The sequence below is a fragment of the Chenopodium quinoa genome, unplaced genomic scaffold (genome assembly GCF_001683475.1).
Source record: "Chenopodium quinoa cultivar QQ74 unplaced genomic scaffold, ASM168347v1, whole genome shotgun sequence".
NCBI classification, from domain to species: Eukaryota; Viridiplantae; Streptophyta; class Magnoliopsida; order Caryophyllales; family Amaranthaceae; genus Chenopodium; species Chenopodium quinoa.
In genome coordinates, this window is record NW_018745240.1 from 143,547 (window position 1) to 169,985 (window position 26,439).

The 26,439-nt window shown below is 39.8% G+C and overlaps 1 protein-coding gene across 1 annotated transcript; it reads right to left on the bottom strand.

The window, feature by feature from the left end:
• Nucleotides 1-24,601: 24,601 nt before the first annotated feature.
• On the bottom strand, nt 24,602-25,541 carry LOC110711184. Its single transcript, XM_021889563.1, has 5 exons — nt 25,482-25,541; nt 25,275-25,393; nt 25,001-25,183; nt 24,868-24,892; nt 24,602-24,820 (listed from the first exon to the last, which is right to left on the bottom strand). Exons 1-5 carry the CDS (start codon nt 25,539-25,541, stop codon nt 24,602-24,604), a joined length of 606 nt encoding a protein of 201 aa, XP_021745255.1.
• Between the last annotated feature and the right edge of the window lie 898 nt (nt 25,542-26,439).

The following is a 26,439-nucleotide window of genomic DNA, read 5'->3' on the forward strand; positions in this document are numbered from 1 at the left end:
TACGTGGCGCATGGATGGTGCGTGTGCGTGCAATTCCTGGCTGGGTGCTAGGCAGCAGCGCCACGCATGCGAGTGCGTGTACGTGTGCACATGCCTTGCATCAAGCACAAGCAGTGCTAGGCACTGGCTAGTGCTAGCGTAGGCATCATGCTAGTGCGTGTGTGCGATGGGGTATGCGAATGGTGCGGGGGGACAGTGTGGCCAGCATGCGTGGCTCGCTAGCAGCACGCATGCTGGCTGTGCTAGCAGTGAGGTGCGAAGAGTGAGTGCGTGGGCTGCTGGGGCTAATGCCAGCACTAGGTGCTAGTAGCGCCCAACGCCAGCACGTAGCACCAGCACAGCCCAGCAGCAGCGTGCACTGGCTGGCTGGCTGGGTGCTGGGCAGCAAGGCACGCTAGCTGGCAGCCCTAGCTGGCACACCTTGACCCGGTTTCGGGAATGGTGTGTGGGGACCAATACATGGCCTTGGGGATCAAGGCAATGGTCCCCCCAAGCCTTGGTCTTCACTTGGCTTTCTCTATATTTGTGCCATGTGTCGATTTGTGATTGAGTTGATTAATTATTTATTTTTGGAATTAAATAATTATCATTTTACCAACTCTCCCACATTGATGGGAGATTGGAAATCAAGGGATCATTTCCCTATAAATACCAAGCTTGGTATTGGGATTTGAGACAACCTTGAGTGGAATTAAAAAGGCAACTTTAAGAAAAGAGTAAACCTTTGATTCGTAAAACTCATAGTTATTTTGTCCGGGTCTTGACTAACCTTCAAGACTTGGGACGCTCGGGTCGGGTCGAGGGTACGATCCGTCGGAGATCTCGTCTTTTCGAGATTTTGAAGTAAGAGCTCATTGGGAGCGAAGCACGCGTCAAAGGTATAATTCTTGTTCTTAATCTTGTTTGATTAAGTTAATTATGCTTGTTTAATTGCTTTAATTAAGGGGCGGGTCTTGGTGGGTTTCCTTCCGCGTAGTGTCGGGTCACTACGAAACCCTACAGCGGTATCGGAGCCACGCTCCTTTTAATTTTTGCAATTATTGTTTAATTAAGGTGTTTTAAAGAATTTATTTTTCTGGTTCATGTTCATCTAATTAGATTAGATGCTCGTTTTAATTAAATTTTAAAACTCGATTTTATAATCGATTTGGCTGTCGAACCCAGATTTTGGCTCAAAAATAGTGATTTTTGGGTGGAATCGACATTCTGGAACTGTTGCAGCCCTTTTAGGATTGTCTAGAAGCCAAATTCGAACCAGAAACCCATTTTTTTCTGGGGTTTTTTGTTTTTCAACGAAAGTTTTAATTCTTTTTAAGCCTTGATTAATGCAAGCATTACAAGGTTAGATTAAATGCACATTTGCATCACTAATCTACTGGTTTTAAAATATCCTTGAGCATAATAATGGAGTGTTTATTAGTGCTTAAGTTGATATACCAAGTAATCACATAAACTTGTTTTTCACAATTTTGCAAATAAATTGCAATAAGGTGTGAAAACTTGTTGTGATTTTGTATTTTAAGTTCCCTAGTATTATTAAAGTTCTAATCATTAAGTGTTTAAATGATTGGAACCCTAACCCTAAATTCCATGTTGAACAAAGTTTTGATTTTTTCATATTTTGGTTGATTAAAATCCATTATGTTCAATTACTTGTGAGTAAAATTTGATTAATCTTCATATTGGAAGATGTAATCTTGGTATTTTACACAAGTATGCAAGTTGGAAAATTTTATCATTGGATGATTAATTTATTTTTCCAACTCCCTTTTGTCAAATCCATGATTAATTTGCATATTGACAAGATTAATTTTGGACATAGCTCATTTTATTTTAAGCATAATGTTTGACCTAATTTTGTTCAAAATTGTAATTTTGGATAAATTTAGGCTTGTGCACCAATTAAAATAAAATTTGTTTAAGTTAGACTTAATGGTTGTTTTATTTTATTTTCCCTAAAATTAATTCTAAAATATAATTTGGAATTAATTCATGTCACACGTAAATCGGGATTAAAATCTCGAGTCATAGCACGCAAATCAAGGCCACACACCCAAGTGCCACCAAGGCTAGCCGGGCTGCCTAGCAGCCCACATGTGGCTGCCTATGGTGCGCACAAGGGCAAGGCTTGATGCTGCTATGCGCTGTGTGTGTGGCTGGGATGCATGGCAGGGGTGCGTGGGGTGGCTGGGCTGGCTTGCGAAGCAAGCTGCTGGGCAGCAGGGCAGCAAGCATCAGCCAGCGCACCACGAGCATCATGATGCGCCTGCCCAGCAGGCCAGATGCTCGCAGGCACTAGCGTGCTAGCAAGCATGCGAAGCATGCTGCCTGGCAGCTGGGGCTTGAGGCGCTGCTTGCTAGGCACAACAGGCCTCAACCACGCACCATGGCGCCATGCCATGGGCTGCCTAGGAGCCATGGTGCGCACCCACCAAGGGCTTTGTTGGGTGATTTTGCTTAACATTGAGCTATGATTTTGCGTTTTTTCATGTTAATAATTTTAATTATTTATTTTAACGAGGCTAAAAACCTTGATTTTGATTTTGCAAAATTTTGACAAATTACGGGTTATGCCGACTTAATTAATCGGATTAATTAAGTACGGATGCAGAATTTAGTGGGAGCTCAATTAAATGCGTTAGCATTTTGCGTTTAGAAATAATGGATTAAACCACTTTGACTAGTTTTAATTAGGCGCATTAATTGGATTAACGACCTAAGTTAGTTACTAGTTTTGCGTGTTTAATTGTGTATTTCGTAAAATTGCATGGGCCGTTCACAAATAGTGAACGGGTGAATGAAAGATTGCTTTCAAAACAGGTTGTTTGAAAAATGGCAACTAGTGGGGCCCGACTAGGATAGAAAATACGGACTGCGTTCCGTTATGTATTTTTGTAAATCTAAATACGGTCTGCGAACCGTTAAGTATTTTTGTACTATTTAGATTAATCTTAGTCGTTCTAGCTAGCTTCTTTTATTTCATTTTGGCCAAGAAGTCTCAAGACGACGTTTCGACGAAGACGAGCCAAGATGAAGACCCATGGAAATTGAAGATTTCAAGGGGTCATGCTAGTTGCCAAATGCATCTATTTTTATGCCTTATATATTGATATAAATATATATATATATATATATATATATATATATATATATATATATATATATATATATAGATGCATGTCTAGTTTTTCTATGATGTTGCGATGATTAGTTAAGTTCACTTAAATCAACCAACATAGAAACCCTAGGTCCCTTAAGAATATTGAGCTAAAATTTGCCGTTCCAAGAGCAACACTTACCGAACTAATGCGCGTATGTGATGGATTACGCCAAAGCGAGGCATCACTACTTCCCTAGGAACGTAAGGTATACTAGGTATACAAGTTGTCTTGGTTAAGCTCAACGATATCAATAAGGAGTCCTTAGATGTCGTGGAAAAAGAGATAAAATGTCAGGAATGCATTAGATGCGACATTTTATCAAACCGAGAGTAGCTTGGAGCTATTAACAATTGGGTTGCTTACCTTAAGATATTTAATGGTTAAGACAAGCCAAAGCATGCTTAACTATTTCTTGATCTTTGGGATCTCGGAATCATTTTATTCTCGCCCATAAGGGACAATCTTAAAATGCGTGGATAAAATGTTCAATAAGTGTGAATAAGTGCATGAACGCTTTAAATTTCAACTTATTGATGTATGAACGGTTTTTCACTTCAAATTCTTTCAATTGTAGAAATCATGTCTGCAAGTAACTCAAACAACAACCAAATGTGCCCGGAACTCCCCGATAAGTTAGCTATCAAGCTTAACTTAACAAACCTTGATGAATGGGAAGAAGAACTCAGGAAAACTCTCCGGAGTTGTTCCAAGGAATATGTTCTGGATACTTCCCTCCCAACTCTCTGTTCCAAGACCCTTTTGAGTGACGAAACTTATTGTGCATGGTCAAAAGACTGCAAATTAGTGTCACACCTCATGGCTAACTCCATCCCGGAAGAATGGAAAGAAAAACTTCCATTCTCTTTCCCAGACTTGTTCCTTGGAGGACTAAGGGATGTTGTCGGTGTGAGATTCTCTAAGAGTTTCAACGACAACAATGATGGACTCTTGTTTGAAGTGACTAGGTTACTTACGGACATGAATGTAAAGCCGTCGGATCAAGGTTGTCTTGCGAAAGAGAGGTACCATCTTTGGTCTACGGTCTGCAACACTAAGTTGAGACCGGGTATGCCCCTCCGACCCCATGTGGCAAGAATGACTAGGCTCTTCAAGCACATGGAACTCCTCGGAATTCCACTAGAAGATGGAATGGCTGGTCACATTTTGCTCACTTCACTCCACTCAGGATATGATGCATTAAAGGCATATATTTCTGATTCAAAGGAGACACATTCCTTAAAGAATGTGGTGGAGCTTCTGCACCGGGCCAACTCGTTTGGGGCAACCAGAAGACCATCAATAAGGAGGGATCTCAAGGTTAAGGCTAAGATGCGTTGCTTCTACTGTGGCGGGTAAGGCCACTTCAAGAGAGAATGCAAGCTCTTTCGGGAGGAGGATGAGAGGGATGGAGCATCCACCTCAGGTATATTCCTTAACACTTGTGGATTAAGCTTATCATAAGGTATTGGATACCAAGTATGACTCACTTAATGTTGCCTTTTCAGGAACCAAGTGAGAAGCTTATCAAGTGTTGGTGCATGGGCAAAAGACGACGAAGATGGTTTTTTCGGTCGTGCTTGCATGCACTATTTTGTCTATGACATGTAATTAAACTATTTCTAGTTTATCATGCTTTGAACATACTATGATCCATGGTGTTGGACACCTAGGAATTTCAAATGTAAGACTTTTTGACAATAGTTGTTTCAAGTTTGTCTTACAAATTTATGTTCAATTAAATTGCATGTTTTACATATGACAAAAGTTGATACCACTAAGCTAAGATCATCGAGTCGAATCACACCTACTTGTGGCATTGTCATCTTGGCCACATTAACATCAAACACATCAAGAAACTTCTTCAAGAAGGTGTTCTTGACTCATTTGACTTAGAGTCATTTGAAAATTGCGAAGGATGCTTATTAGGCAAGATGATCAAACATCCATTCTCCAAGTTGGGAGAAAGGGCAAGTGACTTATTAGGTCTAATACACACGGATGTATGTGGACCTATGAGCACACCCATAAGGCAAGGTTACCGATATTTCATCACCTTCACCGACGATTATAGTAGATATGGCTATATCTACTTAATGTCGAATAAATCTGAATCCTTTGAAAAGTTCAAAGAATTTCAGAAAGAGGTTGAAAATCAACTTGGCAAGAAAATTAAAGCACTTCGATCGGATCGAGGTTGCGAATATTTGAGCCATGAATTCGATGATCACTTGAAAGAATGTGGCATTCTTTCAGAGTTGACACCTCCCGGAACTCCTCAATGGAACGGAGTGTCCGAACGGAGGAATCGGACCTTGTTAGACATGGTTCGGTCAATGATGGGTCTTAGTGAACTCCCTATCTCGTTCTGGGGACATGCGCTACAAACAGCAGCACTAACACTGAATAGAGCTCCGTCGAAAGCTGTTGAAAAGACTCCATATGAATTATGGACTAAGAAACCTCCCAGGTTGTCTTTTCTCAAGATTTGGGGATGCGAAGCATATGTCAAGCGATTAATTTCGGACAAACTTCACCCCAAATCGGATAAGTGTTTCTTTGTGGGATATCCAAAAGAAACCAAAGGGTATTACTTCTACAATAAATCCGAGAACAAAGTATTTGTTGCTCGTGATGGTGTCTTTTTGGAGAAGGATCACCTTTCCAAAATGACAAGTGGGAGGAAAATCGAACTCGACGAAGTTCGAGAGGATGAGCAACAATGTCAACCTGACAAAACTGACAATCTAGATACTTTGGAAGCATATGAGAAGATTGGTCAGAGTCAAACAGACAATGTAAATGCTCAATCGATTACCCTACGTAGGTCGCAACGGCAAAGATCTCAACCAGATAGATACCTCGGTATTGTCTTAACTGATGATCAGGACATCCTAGTTATGGATGGTGATGAGCCGGCGACATACAAGCAAGCTATGACGAGCCCCGACTCTGCAAAATGGCAAGAGGCCATGAAAATCCGAGATGGACTCCATGTCTGAAAATCAAGTCTGGGACTTGGTGAATTTTCCCGAGGGTTATACACCCATTGGTTGCAAATGAATCTTCAAAGTGAAGACAGACAAAGATGGAAATGTATCGGTATACAAAGCTAGACTGGTGGCAAAAGGTTATAGACAAGTCCACAGGATTGACTATGATGAAACTTTTTCACCAGTTGCAATGCTAAAGTCCGTCCGGATTATCCTAGCGATTGCTGCATATTACGATTACGAAATATGGCAAATGGATGTCAAAACCGCCTTCCTTAATGGGATTTTGGAAGAAACTAATGTATATGACACAACCAGAGGGTTTTGTCGATCCAGGCGACGCTGGAAAGGTTTGCAAGCTGAAGAAGTCCACTTATGGACTAAAGCAAGCCAGCAGGAGTTGGAATCTGCGATTTGATGAAGCCATCAGCAAGTTTGATTTTATCAAGAATCCAAATGAGTCTTGTGTATACAAGAAGGTCAGTGGGAGTGATATTGCATTCCTAGTCCTGTATGTTGATGACATACTGCTCATTGGAAACAGCACAAAATTGTTGGAGTCCGTAAAAGGCTAGTTGGGAAAGTGCTTTTCAATGAAGGACTTAGGAGAGGCACAGTACATATTGGGCATCAATATCTACAGGGATAGATCTAAGAGGATGATTGGATTAAGCCAAAGTACTTACATTGATAAGGTACTGGCTCGATTCAACATGGAAAATGCCAAAAGAGGGCATTTACCCATGTCCCATGGCATAACTCTCAGCAAGAAACAGTGTCCGCAGACACCCGTTGAGCGAGAAAGAATGAATCAGATCCCATATGCTTCGCTAATCGGATCGATCATGTATGCCATGATATGTACAAGGCCGGATGTATCGTATGCGCTGAGTGCAACGAGTCGATACCAATCGGACCCAGGAGAGGCACATTGGACTGCGGTCAAAAGCATCCTTAAGTACCTGAAAAGGAACAAGGATAAATTCCTAGTATATGGAGGCCACAAAGAACTGGTTGTTGAAGGTTACACCGACGCTAGCTTCCAGACTGACAGAGACGACTTCAAGTCACAGTCGGGATATGTATTATGTCTGAATGGAGGAGCGTTCAGCTGGAAGAGTGCCAAGCAGAGCACCACTGCAGACTCTACAACTGAAGCCGAGTTTTTGGCCGCTTCGGAAGCTGCCAAGGAAGCTGTTTGGATTAATTAATTTTTTGTGCAAAATTAATGGAGTAATTAATTTTTTGTGCAAAATTATCATTCACTCCATTACTATTTAATTGTGGTTTAGAATTAAATAATGAGTCCATTCGATTTACGAAAATATTCAAAACAGGGCATCAAGACCATGTCTTGGATAAAGAAACTCCTGTTAAGTGAACATTGAATATTAAATCGAAAAGTATCCCTAATCGAGGTCATCTAACAGATGGACGATTGATGACCGCCATAGATTAGTGTGTAGTATGATTTACAGCACCGTTTCTTGTGCTGCGAGGACGTGACAGTCGTAAATCATTTGCACAGGTACAGTTTAGAACTGTACTGGATAAGACCTATGAGAGTACTTTAAGAAAATTAAAATTTTGTCATAAGTACATTTCTCATTATGGCTATCAGAACTTATTTCCTCAGACCATGAGTACTGTGAAGTTTTCTTGTTTGAGTACTAGGCTCTTTGATGTTTCCTAACGTCTACCGTAACTGGGGATCATAACGGGAATACTCGGGAGTCTATGTCCTCTTAGTAAGAAGAACTTACAATACAAGACAGGGATTGTCCCCCTACTAACAATAGGGAAAATGTTTTGTTGTTTAAAAGGCCGCTCGAAGAGTAAGACTGTAAAATGCATGGCCATGCTCAGATGGATTTTAGAAATCATCTGCTTATTTGACAGTCAAACTCGGAGATCGAGAAACACTTCTGAACGTAATAAGGATGACAAAGAATCTTACCTTATAGTTCACGAAGAAACATTAAGAGACAAAGGAAATGAGCTATACACAATGTGCACACTTGTCCGGAAGGACAAGTGGGAGATTGAAAGGAATGGTGTCCTTCCAACAAGTGTAATATTCCGATAGAGGGTTCAAAATTATTACAGAGGTAATTATTCAGTAAGGTCAAGTGATCGGAATTCCTAGGTGGAGGCCGCTTCCGATCAGTAATATCAGGATACAATTGATATTACAACTTAATCTTAACTGAACCCTTCGGGTCGAACCCAATCGAATCTCCGATCCGAGACGTCGAATTAATCCGAAAGGATTTACTGAGTCGACAGAGTTTTACGAATACAGACGTCGGAAATCGAGCCTAGGGCGTCGATACCGAGCGTCGCAAAATCACAATCGACAAGCATGAGCGTAGCCATAGCTAGGCTAGGCTAGCTCATCGCAAACCTGGGTGCACCATGTGTGTGCTAGGCGCACCATGGTGTTCTAGGCACCATCGCAGCCTAGGCGCACCCTAGCAGCCCATCGCAAGCTAGCATGGGTGCCTAGGTGCGCATGGCAGCCATCGCAGGCTACACAGGCACCAGGCAACCCATAGCAGCTAGCAAGCATGCTAGCGTGGTGCCTGGGTGCATATGGCGCCTATCGCAGGCCATGGCATCACCAAGCGCACCATCGCAAGCACTGGGTGCTGCGTGCGTGCGTGCCTGGCCTGGCCTGGCAGCACCATCGCAAGCACCAGGTGCTGGCGTGGCTGGCTGCCTGGCAATGGCGCACCATTTGCGTGTGCTTGAGTGCTAGCCTTCGCATTGTAGCACTAAGAATCACATCACATGCGAGGGGCTGCGCGCCAGCTCGATGCTAGGGCCTGGCACTCGCAGCCTCGCACACTAGCCTCGCACAAAGCAGCCTCGCATGTGATGCGTGTGGGCTGGCAGTGCGTGGTACGTGGCGCATGGATGGTGCGTGTGCGTGCAATGCCTGGCTGGGTGCTAGGCAGCAGCGCCACGCATGCAAGTGCGTGTACGTGCGCACATGCCTCGCATCAAGCACAAGCAGTGCTAGGCACTGGCTAGTGCTAGCGTAGGCATTGTGCTAGTGCGTGTGTGTGATGGGGTATGCGAATGGTGCGGGGGGACAGTGTGGCCAGCATGCGTGGCTCGCTAGCAGCATACATGCCGGCTGTGCTAGCAGTGAGGCGCGAAGAGTGAGTGCGTGGGCTGCTGGGGCTAATTCCAGCACTAGGTGCTAGCAGCGCCCAGCGCCAGCACGTAGCACCAGCACAGCCCAGCAGCAGCGTGCACTGGCTGGCTGGCTGGGTGCTGGGCAGCAAGGCACGCTAGCTGGCAGCCCCAGCTGGCACGCTAGCTGGCAGCCCCAGCTGGCACGCTAGCTGGCAGCCAGCTAGCACACCTTGACCCGGTTTTGGGCATGGTGTGTGGGGACCAATACATGGCCTTGGGGATCAAGGCAATGGTCCCCCCAAGCCTTGGTCCTCACTTGGCTTTCTCTATATTTGTGCCATGTGTCGATTTGTGATTGAGTTGATTAATTATTTAATTTTGGAATTAAATAATTATCATTTTACCAACTTTCCCACATTGATGGGAGATTGGAAATCAAGGGATCATTTCCCTATAAATACCAAGCTTGGTATTGGGATTTGAGACAACCTTGAGTGGAATTAAAAAGGCAACTCTAAGAAAAGAGTAAACCTTTGATTCGTAAAACTCATAGTTATTTTGTCCGGGTCTTGACTAACCTTCAAGACTTGGGACGCTCGGGTCGGGTCGAGGGTACGATCCGTCGGAGATCTCGTCTTTTCGAGATTTTGAAGTAAGAGCCCATTGGGAGCGAAGCACGCATCAAAGGTATAATTCTTGTCCTTAATCTTGTTTGATTAAGTTAATTATGCTTGTTTAATTGCTTTAATTAAGGGGCGGGTCTTGGTGGGTTTCCTTCCGCGTAGTGTCGGGTCACTACGAAACCCTACAGCTATAATATAAGAATCCATGCACTGGAGAAAAGGTGGAGAATTAGAGATTATATTAGAGGAGGAGGATGGATAGAGCTTAAAGTGAATCACCCACCATTAACAACTCGATCATCATCACCCATTATTAAGCTTCTATGAGGAGAGGAAGTGAGAAAGTAAAGTGGAAGAAGAGAAGAGATAAGGGCATGGAGGAAGGCACACGCATCCTAAGCTCTGATCCCTTGCAATCTCAATGAGCCATCTTGGAAGGAAGAAGAAAACAAAGAAATTGCCTTGCGACCAATGAAAATTTTTAGCTGGTCTCCTGAACCAACCAAGGTCCTTCGTTTTCAAAATTGAACATTAAGTATTAAGAAAATGGTCATTTTGTGACTGAACATATATTTTGAAAGGAATGAACATTGAAACTAAAAATGAATATTCAGAAATTCAAAATGAATATTAGAAACTCCAAGTCAGAAAAATAAATATTCAAAAATTGAAATTAACATTGAGAACATTTTTAATATAAGGGTAAAAGGAAAAGACACTTTGAAACCAAAAAACAATTGTACATCAAATGTTATACAATTGAACATTTCAGTTGTAAGTAAAAATGAACATCTACAAGCTTCTTCCTTTTTTTTTTTTTTTTTTTTGGGTAAATAGAGAAATTTATTACCAAAATAGAAAATAATTACAGTTTACAAAAGAGCTAAATTGTAAAACTCCAAACACCACCAAACCCTCAGGTCAAACAACCACCAGAAGCCAAGGAGCACTAGTAGAAAAACATGAATGAGCACTGCAAAATGAGCACCGGTTTTTAAAAACCGGGGCGAAAAAAAAAATAGGCGGGATTGAGTGAAATAGTAATCGCACCGGTTCAAACCAAACCGGTGCGAAATGATGTTATTAGCACCAGTTCAAACCGGTGCGAATTTAAAAAAAAAACCCCGCCATATATGCTTTCTCTTTCTTTCCCCTTGCTTTTCATTTTTGTTTTTCCCACGCATTTTTCATTTCTCCCTTCTCTTGAATCCACCACCTTCCTCCATCACAGCCGCCACCTGCGCGCACGGGTACCCCCTCAACCACTGCCGCCATCTGCACCAAAACCCCTTCCACCACAACCGTGTCCTCCAACGACCACTGCGAAGTCCTCTTCCCTCTTCATTTCAGCAGCGCATGCAAAGGAGTAGCCCCGACATCCACCATAGCCGCCTGCTCCACCGGCCACCTATGTGCAGCCGCCGTCCTCTGCCCACCAACTCTCCTCCCCTTCCACCTCCAATTATGGTGGGTTAGCTTTAATTTTGTTGGGAATTTTGAACAATTATATTCAATTCTCTACCTATATTTTATTTTGCATTTTGAACAATTATTGGGCACATGAGCAAACTAAAATAAGCTAGGGTTTCAATATAATTTAACCCTAATTTTGATTGCTACTTAAATTGTCTATATTATAGGTTTCTTTTTGTGAATTTTAGGTGGTTTAATGGGAAATTTTGAATAAATTAGAGATTAGTAACCTTGTTAGTTAGTTGAATTTCGGTATGTAAAATATAATGTGTTTGAATTAGTGATTAGCAATTGTGTTATAAATTAGTGAATAAATTAGTGAAATTACATTAATTACTGTAAATTTTAAATAAATTAGTGATTAGCAATTGTTAGTTTTATTAATGATGCATTATACTTTAGCAATGTATGTAGGTATTAATTAATTACTAACTTTTGTTTTTTTGTTTTGTTTTTAATTTTTTTTTTTTTTTTTTTATAGATTCATATGTGAAGCACAAGTTTAGCCTGAAGACCACATATTTAGCTCAAGTGGGAAGTTAGAAAGTGTACATCCATTATACTTGATATACTGGTATGAATTATAAACTTTACTAAGTTATATTTCTTTCTCTTTATCTAGTCAATAAAAGTTTTTTCATGCTATTACAACTTGTGTATTGTTTAATGACAAATAAATGTAATTATATATATAGAATGCTTGCATCATCATATGCCTAAATACCTGTTCAAGGCTTTCTCATTAGGAGAAAGTCTTAAATAGTCCCCGGTTGGGACTGTTCTTGAAAGTTTACTCTCACTTAGGTGGTGAATGTATGTCTTTTTTTTTCGATTTTAAGGAACATCTTGGCTTACCATTTCCTCACCATGTTCTCTGGGTACATATGTGGGTAAGTAATTATCTACATCATGTACTTGGAGAACTGAGGGGAAATGCTGCCGAATTTTCCTTAAAATTGGAAAGTCGACATACATTCACTAGTGAGATTAGACGTTCAAGGATGGGTTAGGTTGGAGTGATAAGGACCCTTTGGAAGCATGCATTTTTTCACTATATGAAAGGTATATGCATGGTGTGTGTTTGAATTTGATTTACATAATATATGTAGCAATTATACATTATTCATAATATGTTGCTATGTTTAGAAACAATTTACTAAATGGAGAAGGATCGTGGTTGGATGTATGGTAGACGTGATACATTGGAATTCTTTCATGGGGTTCAAGAGTTTTGCTGAGAGGGCTTTATCTTATCAGCGCATAATGGGTGTCAGTTACCTCTATTGTCCTTGTGTTGATTGTAATAATGTGAAGGTGGTCAATAGTGTTGAAATCATTAGAGATCATGTAATTTGTCGTGGGTTTAGGCTCATACCATGTGTGGATTTGGCACGATGAAGGAGAGTACAGTGGGGATGTTGATGGGAATGATGTGCATGATAGAAGCAATGAGATTCGTGTGGACGAGGAATACGGGAATGATGAATATATTATTGATAATGATGATGAGGATGGATTTGAGGATGATCAGGTGGATGAGGTCGAGGATGAAGAGGTGGATGAGATGATGCATGGTGTTGAAGGTGACGTGTTTGAGTCATTATCGGAGGCTTCTAAAAAGCCTTTGTATCCTGGGTGCAAAAAATACTCCAAACTACCAGCCGTGCTAACACTTTTTAACATTAAGTCGAAGCATGGGTGAACGGACACTAGTTTTCGCGTTAAGTGAGATGTTGCCTAACGAGAATGATATCCTTAAGTCTTACTATTATGCAAAGAAGCTCATGTATCCATTTGGTTTGGAGTATAAGAAGATACATGTATGTCCTAATGATTGTATTCTTTATTGAAATGAATATGGGAGGAGTGTCCACGATGCAACAAGTCGTGCTACAAGCGCATGAGTTGCAATGCTTGTACGAAGGGACCTCCTGCTAAGGTATTGTGGTATCTTCCCATTATTCCAAGGTTTAAGCGTCTATTCTCAACACCAAAAGATGCTAAAAACTTTAGGTGGCATGCAGAGGGAAGAAAGAAAAACAGAATGCTGAAGCATCCAGCTGACTCCCCGCAATGGAAGAACATTGATATGAAGTTTGGGAAATTTGGTGATGAAGTTAGAAATTTAAGGTTTGGGTTGTGCACGGATGGGATGAATCCATTTGACCCTCTTAGTACCCAACACAACACATGGCCGATACTTTTAGTGATCTACAATTTGCCTCCTTGGTTGTGCATGAAACGTAAGTATGTAATGCTTTCACTGCTAATAATGGGGCCAAGGCAACCTGGAAACGACATAGATGTTTATCTTGCGCCACTTGTTGACGATTTGAGAAAGATGTGGGACGAAGGGGTTTCCGTTTTTGATGCTCATAAGAATAAGATGTTCACATTGCGTGCAGCTTTTATGTGGACCGTTAATGATTTTCCTGCATATGACAACTTGTCTGGGTACAAGAACAAAAGAAAAAAAGCATGCCCCATTTGTATTGATGACACACCAAGCATACACCTTGATCATTCTCACAAAGAGGTGTACATGCGGACCCGAAGGTTGCTCAGGCGCGATCACCCGTACTGTAGGCAGAAAAAGGCTTTCGATGGGACAGTGGAAGAGGGGACTGCGCCTATTCCATTGACTGGTGAGGAGGTTTATGCTTGAGTTAAGGATATACGAATAGTATTTGGGAAAACAGAAAAAGCTGCAAACTCAATTGCTCTCTTTAAAAAAGAATCAATCTTTTGGAAGCTTCCGTAGTGGAAAGAACATGACGTTAGGCACTGTCTTGATGTGATGCATATAGAGAATAATGTGTGTGATGCTCTTGTGGGAACGCTGATGAATATTCAAGGCAAAAAAAAGGATGGAAATAGTGCACGGTTAGATTTGGAAAAGATGGGGGTTCGTCCAGAATTGTGGGCTCAGTGAATGTTAGAAAGGGAAAGGAACAGGAAAAGGAAAATGAAATGAGTTAGAAAAAAGGAAATGGGAAGAGCAAGGGAAAGGGAAAGGAAAAGGGAAAGGCCATGGATGCGTCGAAGAAGAAATATGAGTGAAAAGGAAAGGATGAAAAGGCTTATTTACCTCCGGCTTGCTACACATTGTCAAGGGCAGAAAAACGGATGTTTTGTGCATGTCTGTACGAAATTAAGGTTCCATCAGGGTACGCATCTAACATGAAAATATTTGTATCCTTAAATGGAGAATTGAAGTTGACAAGTATGAAATCCCATGATTGTCAAGTTATGATGCAAGTATTCCTACCAATTGTAATACGTGGTATTTTACCAAAGCACGTGAGGGAAGCTATTACAAGCCTTTGTTTGTTTTTAAATACAATATGCAGCAAAGTGCTTGATCCTTGTACACTTGATGCTTTGCAAGCGGATGTGGTTGTGACTTTGTGCAAATTTGAGATGTATTTCCCACCCTCATTTTTTGACATAATGGTGCATCTGATTCTTCATTTGGTGCGTGAGATTAAGTTGTGCGGTCCAGTGTTCATGAGGTGGTGCTATCCTTTTGAAAGACACATGGGTACATTGCAAAATAAAGTAAGGAATCCGGCTCACCCGGAAGGAAGTATGATTCAAGGGACCGTGGATGAGGAGATTGGTAATTTTATGGCTGACTATATAGCCGTTGCTGAACCTATTGGTCTTCCTACTTCTCGACATGAAGGGAGACTTGATGTTCATGGCACAATCGGGTCAAAACAAATGTCACATGACCGGGGTAAGTTCTTACAAGCACACCTATATGTGTTGCACCATGTTATAGATGTTTACCCATATTTAGACGAGCACATGACTAGTTTGCGTGATGAATTTTCATCGAAAGGTGATAGGGCACTGATGCAGTTGCATAATAAGAGGTTTATGAGTTGGTTTTGTGATCGAGTGATGGGTTGATTGGATGAGAGTGTCACTGATACAGTAAGGTGGCTTGCTTATGGTCTTAAGGATGATGTTCGCTCATTTGAGGGATATGACATAAATGGGTACACTTTTTGGATTGAGCATTAGGATTTGAAATCTTCCTCGACCCAAAACAGTGGTGTAACGCTTGTGGCATCGTCAAGGGAGTTTGCAAGTGCTAAGGATAAATCACCCGTTGATGCAGAGTTGTCATACTATGGTCGAATTCAAGAAATATGGGAGCTTGATTATTGTAACTTCACGGTTGCTCTTTTCCAGTGTAAGTGGGTTGATAATAACAAGCGTAACGTCAAATATAATGACTTTACTCTTGTAGATCTTGGCCACCTGAATGATAGTGCGAAACCATTCATATTTGCATCTCAAGCTAAGCAAGTGTTCTACGTAACTGACCCAATCGATTCAAAATGGTCTATTGTGCTAGCCGACAAAAGAAGAATCCTAGGCATTGGAGATGTTGAGGATGAGGAAGAATATGATGCATTTGATGATTCAACATCTTTCACTGTTCCTAGACCTGTTTTACCAAATGACATAGACGACTAAGCAAATTATATGCGACCAGACCACAACGAAGGAATATTAGATTGAGGTACTATTATTTATGATTTTTAAATTGTAGACGTTGAAAATATTATAAAATCACAAGTTAGGTGATTTAAAGAATTACTTTGGCAAAAATGAATGATAGTGTTAACTTACTTGCCCAGTTTTCACATTTTCTTTTAAATGAATGAAGTAACTCTCAAAACATGTAAAATATGATAGGATATAATATTTAAGTGTTGACAGTATCATAAAATCACAAGTTAGGTGATTTAGAGAGTCATTTTGGTGATAATGGAATAGAAATGACCTATATGTTAACTTACTTGCCCATTTTCTATGTTGATTTGTATTATAATTCATAAATTTATATTTGATTATAACTTTACCTAACAAATTTATTTCTATTACAACTAATAACGTGTTATGTTTGTAATGGCAGGTGTTTATATCTCACGGAGGACGATGGAGACCTTAATTGTGTAGAGGATATGGAGGATGATGATGATGATGTCAATGAGGATGAGGACGAGCTTTATGATGTCAACAAGGAGAATGATTTGGGTGAGCCAGAAGATCAGGCTCAAGATGAGTTTGAGTTTAGGCTTGATGAATTTGAAATTTCAGCTGAACATGTGCCTCCTATTGAAAATGCAGTTTATGAGATGGGTGTGAGAATCCTACTCCCCAAACTCAAAGCCAAGGACAAGGTCAATGAACAACACAGGTGGTGGAGGAGGGGGTAAAGGCACCGGCTAAGAAAAAGGTTAGGGGTCCGACGACAAGTTTTAAGAAACCTGTCGGTCCCATGGTCTTGGAGTATGACAAGGTAGGCCAACCTACGGGCAAATGGCGTCGGAAATATGCTGTTCAAGTTGGAATATGCGCGCAAAATCCCCATTACAATTGGTTGGAGGCAAGTACCTCCAGGCTTGATTCAAACATTTTGGGATGATACAAGGGCAAGTGTTTTGTTGGCACATTTACACAATTATAAATACCTTCACCTTACTGTTGTTTGAAAGGAGAAACTAATAATCGCTTTTATTTTTGCTTGCAAAGTCAGTATAATATTCCTAATGATGACGCCAAGCAAAGGGTGTTTGAATCTTTAGTAGCGGAAAGATTTAGAGGCTTCAAGACCACCTTAGTTTGTAGATGGATCACTAAAAAAGTTGTGAGAAAACCAAAGAAGAAGAAAGCTTGCAAGGGAAAGGATAATGGAGGTGGAAATGACGAAGTTATCGAGGAAGACCAACTCCCATGGCAAAAATGGCCAAGCGTATCGAAGGATGATTGGGAAGCTTTCGTTCTTCAAAGAAGTCAAAAGGAAGCAATTGTAAGTTTGGGTAAATTTGATGACAATTGTATATTATATTGACTGTTTTTGAAGTAATGATACTAACATTTCTAATTATATATGTAGGAACTGCAGGAGTAAAATTCAAAAAATGCATTGGAGAGGCTGTACACCCATCATATGAGGTCTAAGAAATTTGGTGAATGGAGGGAAACGTTGGTTAAGGAGGGAGTATACCCCACTTCACTTCTAGGGTCATCCAAAGAACCCTCTAATTCCACGATCACTACGTTGGTGAGTCGTGCTTGCGATTTCATTTTTTCTCTACATGCGCTTGACAAGGAAATCGAAAAATGGGTTGTTAAGGCTCCGCAAACCAAAAAAATGGCAGATAAACTTGTAAGCTAACTATGAACTTGTGAACTTTATGAAGCTTTTGCATAAATATCACTATACAAAAACATTAACTATATTCATGTTACCTTTTATTTTGCTATAGCTTGAGTACACTGAAGAACTAGTTGAAGGCAAGCTCGTCCCAACTGTAGAGAAAGACCCTTTCACCTTGGCTTTGGGAAAGCCCTACCATCAAGGTTGGGTAGTAGGTTCGAGAGGGACATTGCTAGGATGGGAAAAGGTGATGGGTGCAGAATACACCAAATCAGGAAGATCTAAAGCAAGTGTTAACCCACCACATGACTTGGATGCCAAGGTGGCATCAATAGTAGGTGAATTCAATGCTTGGGCGAATCAAATGAACTTACTGAGCTTGCCGTTCCCCTCGACTACATTGGTCGACTCATATAGTCACCCACAAAGACAAGGAGAAGATGAGATACATGGAGAAGATGAGATACATGAGGTAGTTTCAAATCTATTAGTTTTGGCATATTGAGTTACATAAGATCTAAGGTGGCATTATTAATTTACTATTGCAGGTTGGTACTCCTACACATAAGGACTGGAGGGAGCTTGATAAATCAACACCTCATGAATTTCCAGATTTACAGGTGATTTGTTTAGTTCTAGCGTAGTGAATTTCATTACATTATCAATTATGTAGGAAAAGACCCCTTGTGATATGTTTGGTTCTTATAAGTGGTCTTCCAAATTGGTGTAGGAAGAGACCCGTTGTGCACTTCTACACCCGGGACTATCAAACAATGAAGCTTTGCATTTGGTGGCGTATGATAGTGCACAACCGACCTATGATACAGTCCATTTGCAACCGCTTAGGCCACAACATTACTCGGTTGGGATCAATTCTGTGATTGTGGGGCTCTTGACATCCGACTACCGGTGCCCATAAAGGAGGATGGGATTACTACACTTTGGGAAGCAAAAGGTAGCTTTGTGCAATGGCCACGTGCTTGGGTAAGGTTGATCAACGAGGTAAGATTTTTAGATTTTGTGTTGAATAACCAATATGCACTCACTCACTTTTCCTCAAAACAAAAATTCTGCCTCAACTCAAGACTCCCCGGCTCCCATCTCCGCTGCCTGGCTACTGCGGCCTGTGCAGCTGCTGCCTGGAAAACTGCGGCCAGGGCTGCTGTTGCCTGTGCAGCTGCTGCTTGGGCTGCGGCGGCTTGGACTGCTGGTGCGGCCAGGGTAGTTGCTGCCTGGGCTGTTGCGGCCTCAGCAGCTGCGACCTCGGCTGCTTCGGTTCACTCTTTACTCTTTGCCTGGTTGTCTTCCTTAGAGCTGGATGAATTTCTTTTCTAACCTATTGCGTGATTTGTTTTATCAGATTTCGAATAAAAGCCAAACTTCTAAGAGAAGGAGGGTGGAGAAGCCTAAAAGGATTGATCAACCTACAAAGAAGATGAGTGAACAATGGTCGAAGAGTGAACAAGCGTCGAAGAAGAACTCTTCGAGAGGTTCAGCCATGCAAGCTACTCCAATTTTTAGAGGCACAGTCCTTCAATTTGCTCTCTAAGGAGTTAACTTTTCTACATAATCGTGTTAGTCTGTTGCCTAGTGACACTCCCATTAAAGTTTCACTACCTAAGACATTGTTCCACTATGATGAGGATGCAATTGCATGGATTAGCAAAGAAGATGTGAAGGAATTTCTAAGTGGTTCAATGGTTAACATTTCCCTCATTCAAACATTCATGAGGTAATTCAATGCCTCTTAGATTATGTTATTCAGATTAGTGGTGATTATCCTTCATTTTTTACATTAATATTCTATTATAATGCATGCAGAGCACTACAAGAGCACTTACGTGACATTGATTCTCCTTGTCAAGTTGGGTGGTTATGCCCCGAGCAGACCTCCACTACTAGAATCTTAGCCAACCACCCTAACGTGATGTACTATGTTGAACAGAGTATCAAGGAATCAGTGCGTGCGGGAGACAAGTTCATATTCACCCCATGTTATGAGGAGTACGTCTAACCATGTCAAATTCAATCGTTTCCCCTAATTATTTGTTGACTCCTAATTATTGATTTATTTGTTTATTGTGAATTTATGTAGTTTGCATTGGACCCTGATGGTGATTTGTGTTTCCAATAACACAATCTTCCTATTTGATTCAGCTCGATTGCCTCAACCAAAAAAGTTGCTCGTGAAGGCCATACTACAAAAGTAAATATAGCTACCTAGTGTTGATTATCATTACCTAACTCATTTATTAGTCATAATAATCAAATTTGAACTTACTTTTCTATATTGTTATGAAGAAGCTAAATTTTCGTGCTCCTTAAGGTTCTACATAGAAATCACCGATGGTAATGCCACATGATATTGTGATTTTAGTAATAAACAATGCGTAAGATGTTGCTATTTTGCTATGCATGTTTGATTCATGTACTTTGTTCCTATTCTAGTGCGCACAACAAGATAACGGAGTTGATTGAGGCTTATACGTGATGAGATTCATGTTTGACATAGTGAGTCGTTGTACGGACATACTACAGCTTGATGAGGTATGCCATTGACTTAGTTAAATTGCTCTTTTCATGTGATTTCAAGCCTTAGCCGCGTAAAACTAAATAATATTGACATGTTATGAGAAAGAATGAGTTCATTTGATAAGAGATGTAGAAAATAGGCAAAGTAAAAGTCAAATAGGCCTTATTTGGGCCATTTTGGATGAAAATGCGTCCTAAAACTTAGTAAATTGCTCTTTTCATGTGATTTCAAGCCTTATCCCCGTAAAACTAAGTAATATTGATATATTATGGGAAAGAATGAGTTCATTTGATAAAAAATGTAGAAAATAGGCAAAGTAGAACTCAAATAGGCCTTATTTGGGCCATTTTGGATGAAAATGCGTCCTAAGACTTAATTAATTGCTCTTTTCATGTGATTTCAAGCCTTATCTGCCTAAAACTAAGTAATATTGACATGTTATAAAAAAGAATGAGTTCATTTGATAAGAAATGTAGAAAATAGGAAAAGTAGAAGTCAAATAGGCCTTATTTGGGCCATTTTGGATGAAAATGCATCCTAAAACTTAGTTAATTGATCTTTTCATGTGATTTCAACCTTATCCGCCTAAAACTAAATAGTATTGACATGTTATGAGAGAGTATGAGTTCAATTGATAAGAAATGTAGAAAATAGGCAAAGTAGAAGTCATATAGGCCTTATTTGGGCCATTTTGGATGAAAATGCGTCCTAAAACTTTGTAAATTGCTCTTTTCATGTAATTTCAAGCATTATCCACCTAAAAATAAGTAATATTGACCTTTTTGACATGTTATCCACCTAAAAACTAATTAATATTGACGTGTTATGAGAAAAAAGGAGTTCATTTGATAAGAAATGTAGAAAATAGGCAAAGTAGAAGTCATATAGGCCTTATTTGAGCTATTTTTTCCCAACGAAACATGTAAATACATGAATTTGATTCCTAATTGCTTATTTATAATTACCAAAAATACAAAATTGGTATATAAGCTTAGTATAACTCATTGGATTGAAATTTAGAAAGAAAATAACAACTTTGGGAACGTTATAAGCTATTAAATTCCATTTTAGGCCATTTTTGCCCAAGTGAACTTGTAAAAGCATGAATTGGACTCCTAGTTGCTTGTTTATGGTTATCAACAATAGAAACATTGTATATAAGCTTAGTATAAGTCATTGGATTGAAATTTAGAATGAAAAGAAAAGTTTGGAAATGTTAGTAGCTGTTACATGCCATTTTAGGCCATTTTTGCCTAAGTGAACTTGTAAATGCATGAATTTGACTATTACTTGCTTGGTTATACTTACAAATAAAGAAACATTCTATATATTCGACCCACTTATAATAATCAAGTTTGGTATTTAATTTTTAAACATGTATTTATACATGTATAACCTAAGTAATTAATTCTAACATAATTTTTGTTTATTCCAAGTTTTGCAAGGTACAAAAGTTGACAAGCAAGGAACTTAATGAAGTTAGAGACATGTTGGCGTCTTTCATCACCTTTAATTTGTAAAAGTCACTTCTATTTGAATTTAGATTTTGTTAACTTTTTAACTACATTATTAATTAGTATTATTTGTAAATATGACACTTTTAATTAATTTGAGGAATTGTAAATAGGAAAAATTCATGGCAATAATCCGACCTTTAGCCCATTCTTTTTTAATAATCCGACCTTTCAATTATTATTTAATAATCCGACCTTTGGGGGTCTTTAATTTTTATTGGTCCCATTTGACCAGAAACCGGTTAAAGAGGTACAAAATTGGTTCAAAATACACGTGTCATTACATAATTGGTCAAAAAAAAAAAAAAAAACCCAAACTCGACCCAGCCACCAGCCCACCACCATCCCCACCACCACCCAAACCCAAAACATAGAACCACCGTCCCTACCAGACTCGAATCCAACCACCCCACCAGCCTCCACTCCTTCCCCCACCCCGATTCCGACCACCCAACACCGGCTCTACTTAACCCCCTCCCTTAAACCACCAACATCCCAGACCCTCCCATCACCAATCAATCACTACAGCCCACACTCACAACTCCATCAACCATTTCCGGCCATCTCTCACCCACAACACTTCCATCACCACCTTGCCTATTATTTCCTTGCAATTGAAGCGACCACTAAACCACCGCAACAATCAACAACAGCCCTCAGCTGCAGCACACCTCACGCCGCACAACAATCCAACACCACAATAGCTTCCCCTACTATCGCAAGAATAGAGCAAATCGCAAATCAATTAGGTTTGGGCGAACCTCAGTAGTGTTCGGCCGAACAAATTGTGACATTTGGGGGTTTCGAGGGTGGAGGGAAGGGCGGTTGGGGGTTTCGGGGGTTGGTGAGGGAGTTTTGTGAGCGTTTCCAGGAAAGGGGAGGGGGGTTTAGGGAATGGTGTTTCGGGGGGAAGGGGAAGGGCGACAAACTGACAACAGGGGTGGAAGAAAGGGCTGACCGGCGAGGGTGGTCTTGGCGATGCCGGTGAGTGGGCTAGGTGACGCTAGTGAGTGCTCAGGGAGAGTGGTGGTTTCATGGTTGGTTGGTGAGGGAGGCGTGGTGAAATAATAATAATAATAATAATAATAATAATAATAATAATAAATTATTTAGTTAGGATTTTTTTATTTTTTTGACCAATCACAGGCCGCCACGTGTTATGTAACCTGTTATAACAGGTTACATGACCGGTTAGGACCAATAAAAATTAAAGACACCCAAAGGTCGAATTATTAAATAATAATCCAAAGGTGGGATTATTAAAAAAGAATGGCATAAAGATCGGATTATTCCCATGAATTTTTCCTTGTAAATATGACACTTCATTGTATTGCATTTGGGATTATTAATATCTATGTATTGTTGTTATTATTTCAATTTAGAAATTATTATTATTATTATTATTATTATTATTATTTTTATAATAATAATAATAATAATAATAATAATTATAATATATTATAATAATGGTAGAACTAATGCAGGATGTACATGTATTTTATTATTATTATTATTAATATTATTATTATTGCCAATATATATATATATATATATATATATATATATATATAAAATATATATATATATATATATATATATATATATATATATATATATATATATATATATATATATATATATATTTATATTATATATATATATATATATATATATATATATATATATATAGATTAATGGCACCGGTTAACCGATGCCAATTGCAATTAATACCAAAAAAAAGCGCAGCAATGTTTTTTTAGCACCGGTTAACTGGTGCCAAAAATATTTATTCCCACCTGTTAACCGGTGCTAAAGCTAAGAATTGCCACCGGTTTTGAACCGTGCTAAAGTTTCTATTTTTTGGCATACCTCAAATCTAGACCGATTCAAAACCGGTGTGATAGGGGGGTTTTGAATCGGTGCGCATTTAAGTTTTTCTACTATTGGAGCCACCTTCTAGGAAGGTTTTCCTTAACCCTGGGAACAAACTACTAGACTTAGATACAAAGACCACCTTCTAGGAAGGGTGCCCAAGTATCAAAACCAGGCAAAACAAAAAGAAGCTATTACATCAAAATTATTGTCTATCTACATCATTACTTCTACAAGCAACTTTGAAAACTATATCGCTAAAACTAGCTTCGGTAGGCATGCAACAACCGTTGAACATATTGTTATTTCTCTGAATCCAGATGTTGTGGACTGTTTCAGCCAGAAACATCAAATGCAGTCTCCCTTTTGCCCTCGATTTCCTGCAGTACTTGATACACCACTCAGCTTCTTGACTAAAATACTACACAACCTTTTTGCATTGCAGCATACTTAACACCATTTGCCAGATTTTCCTAGAGTATATGCATAAAAAGAAAATAGAAAAGCAAACAGAGTGGATTAGACTGGATGTTCCAAGTTATAAGCATGTCTTTAGTTAATAATCTATTCAAGAGAGCTAACCACAACACAAATAAGCTCTTTGGTGAAGCATGATTATTGCAAATAAACCTTTTCCAGTTCACTTTTGGAGCTTGAGGCCTAAGAAGCCCGTAAATCTTTTTAATCTGTACCCCTGTGCCTTTTTTCACATTTTCCCATCCACCAATATTGTTAATCACTTACCTGCACTTGAGAATTCTTCTTAGCACCTAAGAACTCTTCTTAGGTACATCAACTTCCCAACAGTTCCTGTTTTTGAAATAATAAGTATGAACCCATTTTACCCAAAGAGAATCAGATTTATGGGTAATATCCCATAACAACTTACAGATAGCTGTTGTATTATACTCCAGGAAGAGAGATGATGTTCCAGCCTCCACTAACCTTAGGCAAGCAAACTTAGTTCCAAGCTACCAGAGATTTCTTTGAAGGATTATATTGCCTAGTCTAGAGTAAAGCTCTGAATCTTGCTTCAATCTCCTTCAGAATATTCTTGGGAAGCGCAAAGATTTGACTCCAGTAAGTTTGCACACCAAACAGAACACTCTTAACAAGTTAGAGTCTACTAGCATAGGATAAGAGTCTAGCTGCCCATCCATTAATCCTTGCTGTAACTTTATCCACAAGAGGTTTACATTGACTAATAGTGAGTTTCTTGGAAGAAAGGGGAACCCCAAGATATCTAAAAGGGATATTACCAGGAGCCACACCAAGAATATGAAGAAGTACTGCCTGATTATAATCAGAAACCCCACCAAAATAAGCTTCACTTTTCTAAAGATTTGCAGAGAAGCCAGAAGCTTGAGAAAACTTATCAAAACCAGCTTAATAGAGAGTTCATCACCTCTGGCAAACATTAAAAGGTCATCAACAAACATGAGATAACTAAGGTGCAACTTTTCACATCTAGGGTGAAAATTAAAATTAGGAATAGATTCGAGTTCATGCATGCACCTTGACAAGTAGTCCATACCAATAGCAAAGAGAAAAGGAGACATGGGATCACCTTGCCTAAGCCCTTTCCTAGAAGCAAAAGGAGTAGGAATTCCATTTATCAACACAGAAAAAGAAACTGTAGTGATACAACTCATAATCCAGGAAATGAAAAGACTAGGGAAACCTAACTCACCCATAACACTGCCAAAACAAATTCCCTTAAATATAGTCATAAGCTTTTTTAAGGTCAACCTTTATCATACACCTTGGAGTGATGTACTTATGAGAGTACCCTTTTATAAGCTCAGTTACAAGCAATATATTATCACAAATATGCTTCCCAGGGATGAAGCCTGCTTGTGTATCATCAACTACCTCTCCAATGACCTTTGCTAGTCTAGCAGTCAAAATCTTAGAATGATTTTGTAAAAAATAGTACAACATAAGAAATAGGCTTGAAATCCTTAGCATAAGATGGATTTTGCACCTTAGGAATAACCAGAGTAATTGTTGTACGATTCCACTGTCTCTGCATTATACCAGTAGTGAAAAACTCCATAACTGCATTATAAACATCCTTTTTCACAATATGCTAGGCTCTTTGAAAGAAAAAATAATTAAAGCCATCAATTCCAGGAGCTTTAGTAGTATCAATTCCCTTTAAAGCCTCATCAATCTCAGCTATAGTGATAGGAGAGACTAACAACTGTTGAGTAGAAATTGAAAATTGATTCCCTTTTCTCAGAATTACTAGATCAACTACAGGGAGAGAATTAGAGGTAGAGTCCATCAACTGTTTATAGAACTCTATAATTTCCCGTTCCACCACATCAGGCTTCTTCAAGAGAGTGTTATTAGAGTTGAAAATGGAATCAATCCTATTTCTACTATTATTCCGGGGTAGCTCCGGAGCCTAGCTGGGAGTCTGGCCTGAACGTCAGTCGGAAGTCACCTGCACAATAATGGTGGTTATGCTCTCGGGGGTGGCTTCAAGGAACCCCCCTTCGATGGTTAAGTTAGTAAGGCTATTTTATGAACAATAATGGATAAGTTATGAAATATATGTGTCTAACCTCTTTCTTGTTGCATTTGGGTTACTATTTATAGTTATTCCATTCTTGGTGCTGCAGGCTGAGGCCCGCTGAGGTCATCCACGAGGCTGAGCTCCTGGGAGGTTTTCCCTGACCTTGGACCTAGCTGGCTTGAGTGTGCACCTCCTAAAAGGTGTTGGGAGCACGGGGAAGCTCAGCGGGAGCTACCCTATAAAACTAGCCCCTCAAGGGGTGGTATGAGGTACTTAATCCAGCTCTTGCTGACTGGAGATATTCTTCTGCCCTAAGGTTAGGAGCATGGAAAGAGCTCTGTCAGAGCTATCCTATGCAACTAGCCCCTTAAGAGGTGGTATGAGGTTCCCATGCCAGCTGTTCCAAGTGTTTGACTTTTGCTAGGTGATTACT

Bases quoted from the DNA above. Each gene is read 5' to 3' on its own strand.
- LOC110711184 (XM_021889563.1), bottom strand. From the start codon at position 25,541: ATGGAGTTTTTCACTACTGGTATAATGCAGAGACAGTGGAATCGTACA. The intron at 25,394-25,481 runs GTTATTCCTAAG...AATCATTCTAAG, and splicing joins ATCGTACAACAATTACTCTG to ATTTTGACTGCTAGACTAGC. The intron at 24,893-25,000 runs GTGCATGCATGA...AATGTTTGCCAG, and splicing joins GGTATGGACTACTTGTCAAG to AGGTGATGAACTCTCTATTA.